Source organism: Myotis lucifugus, unplaced genomic scaffold (genome assembly GCF_000147115.1).
Source record: "Myotis lucifugus unplaced genomic scaffold, Myoluc2.0 scaffold_562, whole genome shotgun sequence".
Lineage (NCBI taxonomy): Eukaryota > Metazoa > Chordata > Mammalia > Chiroptera > Vespertilionidae > Myotis > Myotis lucifugus.
In genome coordinates, this window is record NW_005871610.1 from 255,088 (window position 1) to 265,174 (window position 10,087).

Here is a 10,087-nt window from a genome sequence, read left to right on the forward strand (position 1 = left end):
GCCCACCATGTCCGGCTGCGAGCTGCCTGTGGGCACCTGCCCGGACATGTGCCCAGCCTCCGAGCGCGCCCGACGCGAAAAGGAGGGCCGCCTGCATCGCTTCGAGGTGGCGCCGGGCTGCTGCGGGAGCTGGCCCCGCGCTGACCCGCAGCGCGCCGTGAAGGAGTACAGCCGGCCGGCCGCCGGCAAGGCCCTGCCCCCGCCGAGCCAGCTCCGGCCGCCGGCCGTGCTGCTGGCCACCGTGCGCTACTTGGCCAGCGAGGTGGCCGGACGCACCGACGCATCCCGCGCGGAGGTGGCCAGCTTCGTGGCGGACCGGCTGCGCGCCGTGCGTCTGGACCTGGCCCTGCAGAGCGCGGGCGACGCCGAGGCAGCGGTGGTGCTGGAGGCGGCGCTGGCCGTGCTGCTGGCCGTGGTGGCGCAGCTCCGGCCCAATGCCGCGTACGGGCTAGTGGACCGGGCGCTGCTGCAGGGCCAGGTGCAGGAGGGCTTCGGTTCGCTGCGGCGCTGCTACGCGCGGGGCGCAGGGCCGCACCCCCGCCAGGCCGCCTTCCAGGGCCTCTTCCTGCTCTATAACCTGGGTGAGTCGGGGCCCCCGCGGCGGGACAGGACGCGGAGGTGGGTTCCCTGTATGTGGACAGTGGATGCCGGGAAGGAAAGAGAAGCTTTAAAATCTCACCCTTAGCTCCCTCCCCCTCCCTGCCGCTTAAATGTGTGTCAAGTCAGAGCACTAGATCCACCAACCAAGACTTTTAGATCCTTTCTGTGGATGGAGGGTGCATTCTGATAAGTAATATTCTATTTAAATGTAATAAAATGCTGTTGACTTCACCACCCACTAATGGGTCAGAGGCCTCAGCTTACAAAAGCGGCCAAAGGTCCCAGGTGTCTGATTCTTGGAAGGGAAGCAGGGGCAGTATCTCCTCGAAGAAATGGCCTTGCCAAAGGGATAGGGAAGATGGTGCCGAGCCGGGGCCCTGACCTGTGGGGCAGGTGGGGCAGTGGAGAAAGAACTGGGTTTCAAGTCAGAAACCTGGGATTTGATTGCTCTGGTCCTACTACATACGAACTGTAGGACAGTTCAAGTCTCAGGCGAGTTGTTAAATTATCTGGGCCTTTCCCCCTCATCCATGAACACTGCTTCGCTTTATTATAAGGATTCAAACTGTTTGAAGGGGCAACCTCAGTCAGATAGGGCTCAGGAAGGGCTGATGGGAAAGGTGAAGGTGGGCTTGGCCTAGGGGAGGGGCGTGGCCAGGTGGGTGGGTAGCAGGCCTGAGTGGGGAGGTGGGCTTGGTGGAGGACTGGAGCCCCTGGGGGCTCAGGTGGGTGGGGGCGGCAGAAGCGGATGGGATGAAAGTTGGGCCTGGTCCTGGCAGACTCGTGTGGTCCTCATCCCAGATTTCTGCCCTCACAGGCTCAGTGGAAGCCCTTCACAGTGTTCTGCAGCTGCCAGCTGCCCAGCGCTCCTGCCCAGCCCTACGCACGGCCCTGGCTGTGGACGCAGCCTTCCGGGAAGGCAATGCTGCCCGCCTGTTCCGCCTGCTCTGCACCCTGCCATACCTGCAGAGCTGCGCCGTGCAGTGCCACGTGGGCCATGCCCGCCGCAGAGCCCTGGCCTGCCTCAATCGTGCCCTGAGCACCCCCAAGGGCCAGACCTTACCCCTGGGATACATGGTCCACCTGCTGGCCCTGGATGGGCCCGAGGAGGCACGGGACCTGTGCCAGGCCCATGGACTGCCCTTGGTTGGACAGGACAGAGTTGTGTTCCAGAGGGGCTACTACGCTGAGGAGGGGCTGCCGCCCGCGGGGTCCTGCAAAGTGTTGGTGGGAAGCAAGCTTGGAGGGCGCTCCCTGGAGGAAGTAGTCATGGCGGAGGAGGAAGAGGTGGGTGGGGACAGGTCCAAGCCCCTTGAGTAAGGAGATACTGTGCAGTCTCCCAGAGCCCAGGACCGGGTCTGAGCACTCAGGCCCCTTTTGTCATGATTCCACACAATAAAAGGAACTTGTTTTGTAAGGACAGTAGCTAGGCTTGATTTATTTGGGGAAGGGCAGGAAGGAGTTGAGAAATGTGAGGTATGAGGGTGGAGGAACCCAGAGTGGGCAAGGCCCTATTTGCCCTGTGCCTCAGTCTCCCTGCTGGTCCCTGAGGAGTAGCCCTGGTGGACTCGGAGCTGGCATCTAAGGTTGGCATGCATACTATCCTCACCCACCTACCACTAAGAGCAACTGAGGGTTTTGCCATTCCCACCATCCCTGCCTCCTTTTCTCTACCCTCTCAACCAAGAGCCAGGGTGAGGGAGATTCATTCAGGGCTTGTCACTCCCCTCAGGTGACCACAACTGGCAGGGCCCTGAGCTGTTGCCCCAGAAGCTGGAAAGGATCCCATAGTGTGACCTCCCTTGGCATCAGGGAAGACTGAGACACCCAAAGAAAACGAGTGGGGAGAGGATTCAGATAAAGGGGGGGTAGTGGTGAGCAGAGGAAGGAGGGCTAGGGTCAGAGGTCAGCCACGGGCCTCATGGTGGCTGCTGCACCCTCCAGGGCCGCCACCACAATGCTGAGCTGCCTGTGCACCTCAGCCCAGGCCGCAGATCCTGGGTCTGTGTCGATGGCCCTGATACAGGCATTGGCCAGGCCTGGGAATGTATCCATGAAGCTCTTAGGAGGAGCCCAGAGCACGTGGCTACCAGGAGAAATAGGGAGCATCAGGGTTATTTGCTTCAGCCTGGAATGGGCTCAGCTCCTGGACAGAGCCAGGCACAAAAGCACCTCCCACTGCCTCTAAAAGCTGCGGCTCTTACTGGTAGCAGAGGTAAATTCTAGTCCCAGCGTGACCGTGACTGATTTGCATCCCTTCCTTTGAGCCTGATTCCCTTAAAGGTCAGTGAAATGCTGGCATTCTCCTCCCTCGGTGCCCATTACCCAGCCTCACCCCACTGCACCTCCCAGGAGCTTTGGGACAGGCTCACCTATAGTAGCGTTCCTCTGGGAAGGCTCGAGGGTTCAGGAAGGCCCGTTCCAGGAGCATCAACTGGTCATTGAGCATCCGTACCTGCAGGGGGCTGGAGGTGGCAGGAATTGCTGGTCACTCTGGAGCCAGCAGCCCAGCTGCCAGCCTGCATCTTGCCCTGGATGCCGCCCTCCCAGGCACCTGCTTGCTGCCCTTGCTCACTCGAAGGTGCCCTTCTGCAGCGCTGATATGCGTTGGCCCAAGGCCACAGCTGCCCCCTCGAACTTCTCCACTGCAGTCACCAGAGGCCCTGTGGGGACAGCCAGCATCTTAGCCCAGGGAGTTCAGGCTTCCCTGTGCCTCCTGTCGGGGGGCCTTCGTACCCAGGCTGATGCTGTGCTTCTCTAGCAGGGGCTCCAAGTACAGCTGGGCATCCTGCAAAAAGCTTCGGAGGGTCTCACTGTAGTCACTGACATTGAGAGGCAGGAAAAGGCTGTCACTGAGCCGAAGAAGCACGTTCCCCGCCGTCCTGGCCACGGCCCGGTGGCTGCTGAAGCCTGCAGAGAGGGCGACGAGGCCAGGGCTCAGTCTTCAGCCCGTCCTCCTCCAGCCTCAGGATGCTCTTGACCCCGTCCTCACCGGGGTCCACAAACTTGTCCACGTAACCAAAGGTGTCGAAAGCTGTGTGGTAGGTGGGGTAGGTCCGGGCTGAGGTCTTGCTCTGGAGAAACAAAGTCCAGAGGTGACAGGCTTGAGATGGACAGTGGGAGGAGGTGGGCCTACAGTGAGCTACAATGTAGAGACATTCCCTGAAACCATTGCCCATCCATGAGGTAGTTCCTAGAATTCCCACTTTACAGAAGAAGAAACTCATGCTCAGAGAGGTTAAGTAACCTGCCTGATATCACACAGCTAATAAGTGGCAGGGCTGGGTCAGGTGCCAGTTTCCCATTTCACATGAAGAAGAGCCCAGAGCTTTGGAGTTGGACAGGATTTAAATCTACCTTCACTACCCAGGAACAGGAAGGGAGAGACTTTTGGAGACACAGGCTGGGTATTCTATAATCCCCTATCTCATTCACTCTCACACCAATGCATTTAATCTATTCTGAGATAAACTTTTTTTCCTATTTTAATTAAAGATTCTGGAATCAAGATGCTTACAGTCAGTGTTATTCTACGCTTAACTGGCAGTGCAGTTTCCCCCCTCCTGAAGAGTGCCTGTCATGTGCATCTTACAGTCAATAGCATCTTAAATTTGATGTTAGATGAGCCTAAGCAGATTCCCTGAGAAGAAAGTTGGGCGAGGTAGCACAGCTACTGAGTGAGTGATGGAGCCGATTCAGACTGCTCTAGAGAAGCCAGGAGAGGCGGGGCTGGCGAGTGGAGCAGAGTACAGAGCTGGGAGACGGAGCGGTGCGGCTCACCCGGTCATAGGTGTAGGTGATGTCCATGGAGGAGATGCCCAGGAAGTGAATGAAGGGCGCGTAGTCGCTGCCAGCACCCAGAGAGCCCACGCTGCGGGAAGGAAGATGGATGGGCTGGAGGCTGCTGGGCCGGCCCGCCCGCCCGGGCCCCGGCCCCGTTCCGGCCCCGGGCTCACCTGGGGACCAGGCCATACACTGGACTGCTTCGGTTGAAATGCCGGATCCAGTTGTCGTAGATGCTGAGGCTGCCCGGGCCTGGTGCGGGGATCTGACCGGAGGGGAATGTAGTCTCGGGGTTGGCCCCTCCCAGACCCAACAATTAACGGGTCCTCTGCCCGGCCCACCCTAGTCTCCAGCCAACGCACAGTCCTGCGGGTCCTACAAGGCCCGCCTCCGGTCTCAGTCCCACCCCCAGCCCCGCCCACAATCAGGGCCAGCTCCAGCCCCGCCCACCCCGTAGCCCCGCCCCCGGCCGTCCGCCCCGCCCCCTTCACCTGTTTGGCTGCGGAGAAGAGGACGCTTTGGACCGGAGGCGTCCCACGCGCGCTCAGGGTGGCGTTGGCTGTGGGGGGACCAGAGAAGGGCTCTACCCCGACCCCAGCCCCTCTATCTGCCCCCTCCCCAGGCAGCCCAGTCTCCCCCATACCAAACACCGAGATGTCCACGTTGATGTAGGCCACGGCGCGCTCCTGCAGCTTGCAGAAGAACTCCTGCGGGGAGGGGCGGCGTCAGCCCGGCACTGCCCGGCCCGCGATCCCCTTGATCGCCTGCCCCGGAGGCTCACTCACCTCCGTGAATTCTGTGGAGCCAATGAGCCCAAACTCCTCTGCTCCCCAGCTCGCAAACACGATCGATCTGCGGGGGCGCCAGGTTCCTGGGGCAGGGATAAAGGGTTAGAGGGCAGGGCCCCCCAGATCCTGGGGTGACTCAGAAAGGTTGGGGACGTGGAGAGGGCGGAGGGCTGGGGGTAGGTCCTGCTACCTCTCCAGCCAAGTCTTCCCTGAGGCTCCCTCCTCTGCTGTGACACCCCACCAGCACCCCAACATTGCCCTCAGCACCAGTATCCCTCAGTCAGGTGGTCCCCTCCCCAGGCGCCCTGCCTCCCTCTTCGTTAGAGGCGCGCTTGAGAAGGCCTCCTGACCCTCCAGCTCCCACTCCCTTCTCCCCCCACCATCCTAGAAACACTGGCCCGCAGGCTTCCCCTGGGGAAGCCCTCAGATAGTTTCTTTGTAGCCATCACACTTGTCCTTACACGCAGGCGCTCTGGGGTGCACGGTGTGACCTCCGGTGCTTAGGGGCCTGACATGTAGTGGCACCGAGACACATGTGCTGAGTTAAGGACTGTCATTCCTGCCTCAACTGGGCTGAAGCTCGCGGAGGAAGAGCCTGGACACTGCCTTGCTCACAGCGGCATCTAGGCCTCCCTCCATCCAGGGGCACAACAGGCTCTCAGAAGCTACTGTACGAATTAATCAGTGGTCCGGTCCATTCCCTGTACCAAACTGGGCTACTCGAGGCCAGGGCTGGTGTCCATGCCTGTCTGCCTCCAGGGCCCTCAGGCACAAGGGGGCGCTGGAGAATGAGACAGGAGGTGGGGCGATGTCCAGAGCCAGGAAGGAGTGGGTTTGGAGGTGCCCTCCCGGGGGACAGTTCCTGGGTCAGGGGGGCTCACCCTTCTTTAGCTCACCCTTCTTTAGCAGGGTCCCCAGGACGCGGGAGAGCTCCAGGAGGACAGCAGTGCCACTGCTGGGGTCCACGGCCCCGTGCACCCAGCTGTCCCGGTGGTTTCCATAGAGCACATAGCGGTCTGGGGGGAGGAGGAGAATCAGCCAGGCAGGGGGAGGGCGCAGTCAGGGGCCCCAGAGCAGGGCTGCTCCTGGGGGCTCACCAGGCTCCACAGCCCCGCGGATGATCCCCAGGACGTTGGAGGAGTTCCGCAGCTCCAGGCGGTTGTGCACACTCAGGTTCACCTGGCTGGGGAGTGAAGGGGACGGCAGATGTTGGCCCTGCTCCCCCACCCCCACCTCCCCCGCCGCTCTCTGCCCCAGTGCAAGAGAAACAGGCCCGGGGCGGAACAGGTCAGGGAGTGCCCAGAAGTACCAGGAGAGGCAGTAAGGCTAGAGCCCAGCTCTTCTGATTCCTGTTCTCCTTTTCATTCCCTCCCTCGCTCAGTGCTTATCAGATACTTGGTGATGCCGGCAGCACACCAGGGTCTGGGCAGTGATGGACATGGACCCAGTCTTTGGGGGCCTCCCTCTCCTGAGCCAGACCACGAGGAAGCAAACAACTGCAGTGGAGGTGTGAGATGTGCGAGGCTCCCTGGTGGCGGGGAAGGTTAGTGCCGACAGGAATGGCAGGAGCCCCAGGAAGTGTGTTCCTGGCAGAGGGGACAGCAAGTGCAGAGACCCTGATTTGGGAATGAGCTTGGTGTGCTCAAGAGAGGGGGCGACTGGAGCGTGGAGGTCTGAGATAGAGCAGGGGTACCCCACAGGGACTTGGGGGCCACACGGCTGTCTCACTGGTTCCCCAAAGACAAGACAGACATTTTGGAGTCAAGGGAGGGCTTGGGAGAGAAGTAAGGGAAAGGCCAGGCCTTGCTGTGGGCAGAGGGGAAACTCGGGGTCAGGGAAGCATAACTAGGGAGGGGAGAGGGGGTTGAGGGAGGAGGGGCCCAGCTCACCTGCCTGCGTACATACCACCAGGCTCGAAGCCCGGGCCCAACTTGTAGTCACAGCCCAGTGCTCCCTGCCAGTCAGCCTGGGCTGAGGGTCCTTGGAGGTTACTGGGGAGAAGAGGGAGAGCCTCAGAGCGAATATGGGTGTGGGGGCAGAAATGTGGAGGCCCTTGGAGGAGGGGCAGGAGACCCCAGGGCACAAGCTCACCAGAGAAGGACTTTGGCATCCTCGAAGCCAATGGGCTGAATGGGAATTGGGGGAAATCCGGAGGCAGTGGCTGGGTCCAGGCGAAAGGAAGAGGGGTTGGCTGGAAGGTAGGGAGTGAGGGGGTCCCCAAAATACTCATAGTAGGAGCCTCGTTCCACCCCAGAGGGAGGCAGGTGCCAGGAGTGCGGGAAGGTCTCGTTGGGCAAGCTCCGTCCGTCATTGATGTCTGCGGGGTCCGTGTACACCAGCACCCCAGCCACCTCGTGCTTGGCAGCGTTCACAGCCTGCAGGAGGGGGAGGAGGCGGGGGAGGCTACGTTCAGGGAGGGTGAGGAGGATGCACACCTATGTTCTGGCTGTGAAGCCAGGCCAGATCTGTCTCCCACTGGCAGGATGATGCCAACCCAAGTCAGCCTCAAAAAGGAAGGAAATTCTGATACAACATTGATGAACTGTGGAGAGCGGCTACAGTGTTTGGACAGGTTCAAGCCTCGGACTAATGAGAGGGCACAGTCCTCTCATTGCCACGTGCAAGTCCCAGCTTGGAGGGCAGAGCCCTCCCAGCACAATTATAGCCAACAGCTGCAGTTGTAAGCTTGAACCTATGGTCTGAACACGTGGCCCCAGGTGCCTGAGTGATGTGGGTTTGATAGAGTTCAGGTGCATGTCGTTGAGTAGGATTGAAACCCACAAGAACGTTGTAAACATTTTGACCACGGCCTTACTGTGCCTCGTGGAATCTGGCTATAAAATGAAGACACGGCTTGTAGTCCGTGACGCTGTCTCTCCATCAGAGAGGGCAGCGTCCCACCTAGCGCCCAGCTTTATTCCCTTGTCTGTCTTCTCTAATCCTTTCACCGCCCCCTCTCAGGGTCACCCTTGGCCGTGCTGGCGCCGCACAATGAACTGCTGGGCCCCACTCCCCACCCAGCGCCCTGCCCTGGGGACTGCTGCTCACCTTGGCCCCGCGTCCTACACCCCCGTAGCGGGTCAGGGCGATGGTGCCTTTGAGTTGGATGCCCTGAGCCTGTAGCTCCTTAAAGTCGTCTTCTGAGCCCCGGTTGGCGTAGACGAGGAGGCCCTAGTCCCAAGAGGAGGTGACCCTGAGGGCCAGGCCCAGGGAAGGTGGAAGGGGAAAGGAGAGGGGCAGCTGGGTGGCAGGATAAAGGGTTTGGATTGCAAGCTCCCCAAGGTCAGTCACACCTGGTTTCCTGGTGTCCAGGGACCGTGTATCTGGCCCGGCCTAGAGCAGGAGCCTTTCGTGTTTGTTGAGTGACTAAGGGATTGGGCGATAGAAGTAGCAATGGAGTGTGGAGCTGAGTAAACTCTGGGGTTGGGGGCGCTGAGCCCCAGTCGGGACATTTTCTCAAGTGCCCCTGAGTCAGGGTGGGAGAAGCTGGAGTGGGAGCCGGGCAGCTGGGCCATGGCAGTGGGAGGGTGTATTCTAGGCCCACCTGTGGGGTTCCGGGGGGGGCGTAGGCAGCATAGGGTGGCACCACATCAGGCCCCCCCTGCTCCCCAGTCAGGTTCTCTTCGCTCTGGCGACAGGAGAAGAGGATGGTCCCAGTGGGACCCACTGTGGAAGGGGGGCGGTGTTAGGAGCTTACCACCGAGCCTGCAACCAAGGGACCAGGTACATGCCCGAGGTATGTGCCCGAGGTATTGCCCGTGGGCCCCACAGCTCCCCAACCCACAGGCATCCCTCAGCCAGTGAGGCGGGACCTCACCAATGGCCACGTGGTTCGGCTGCTCCTGGCTGGGGAAGGACAGCAGCACTTCGTAGGTGGACGCCTCCGCCGAGTCCAGACCTGACTGTGGGTCCCGCCAGCGCCGCAGCAGCAGCTGCACCAGCGCCTCGTCCCGGGGGCTGGAGGCCAGGTGTGGCTCCCTGGAGAGCTCTCTGCAGGGTGGGCAGAGGGTGGCAGGCCCAGGGTCAGGGCGGGGCCTCTGGCAAACAGAAGGGGCCGGTAGAAAGGCCTCTCACCTAAGATTCTCCCGGATCCTGCTGGCGTCCAGCTGCCCCATGATGGTCTCAAGGATCTCTGGGTCCAGGTCCTGGGAGGCTGGGGCACTGGGTGCTGGCGGGTTGGCTCCCTTGGGGATGGCAGAGTGGCCCAGGATGATCCCTAGCCCCAAGAGGGCCGCGGCCCCGGCCACCTCCCCAAGCACCTTCCCCCACTGCATCCTGCGGAGTCTTGGCCAGCTAGGGTGGCTTCTTATAGACGGGGTGCCAGGCCCAGTGAAGTACCCATCTTATATAAAAACTGCTGTTTGAAATTTTAATCCTGATAGTATGGCTTCTGTCTTAAATGATAAGGAAAATAAGACTACTCCCATTCCAGAGAGGCCGTAAACTATGCCCCAGATGGAGTTGTCAGTGCTGACACCCAGACAGTTGCCAGGCCTTGAGATATGATCTCATGGCCCCTTCCCAGCACGCAGGCCTTCTTTCTCAGAAGGCCCGGAAGTCTCATTCCAAGTTTGGGAGACAAAGGACTGGAAAAAGTATAAATAAAGAGAGTTTCCTCCATTTTGGGAGGCCCAGAATTTGAAAGACACATTTTTCTCTGGGCCTCCTGTAGTCTGCGCTGCAGTTCAGCCTCTGCTTCGGCAGGGTGCTGTAACTGTGGTCGCTGGCCAGCTTAATAAAGGCTCCTAAATCTTAATCTGAGTCCCTGGTGGTCGTCTCCGCCGGTCGCCCCATTACACTAGTTAACCATTACCCCAGGGTGGCCCTGGCCTCTGGCTTCCTCGCTCACTGTCGGGGGAAAGGGAGGGAAACCCTGCAGGGAGGGCCTGGAGCTGCTCACATCACCACAGTGTCTG

General features: G+C 60.5%; 2 protein-coding genes across 2 annotated transcripts; one reads left to right on the plus strand and one right to left on the minus strand.

Annotated features, from left to right (window-relative positions):
• The first annotated feature begins 6 nt into the window (after positions 1-6).
• SAC3D1 (SAC3 domain containing 1) lies at positions 7-2,022 on the plus strand. The gene is made up of 2 exons (XM_006104337.3): positions 7-581; positions 1,418-2,022. Exons 1-2 carry the CDS (start codon positions 8-10, stop codon positions 1,918-1,920), a joined length of 1,077 nt encoding a protein of 358 aa, XP_006104399.1. The 5' UTR covers position 7; the 3' UTR covers positions 1,921-2,022.
• Positions 2,015-9,445, minus strand: NAALADL1 (N-acetylated alpha-linked acidic dipeptidase like 1). The gene is made up of 18 exons (XM_006104338.3): positions 9,246-9,445; positions 8,989-9,161; positions 8,716-8,837; positions 8,220-8,342; positions 7,263-7,546; positions 7,061-7,162; positions 6,269-6,354; positions 6,068-6,187; positions 5,169-5,254; positions 5,027-5,090; positions 4,875-4,942; positions 4,557-4,648; positions 4,381-4,471; positions 3,593-3,674; positions 3,337-3,510; positions 3,176-3,263; positions 2,973-3,065; positions 2,015-2,686 (listed from the first exon to the last, which is right to left on the minus strand). The coding sequence occupies exons 1-18, from the start codon at positions 9,443-9,445 to the stop codon at positions 2,500-2,502; spliced, it is 2,235 nt and encodes a 744-aa protein (XP_006104400.1). The 3' UTR covers positions 2,015-2,499.
• Between the last annotated feature and the right edge of the window lie 642 nt (positions 9,446-10,087).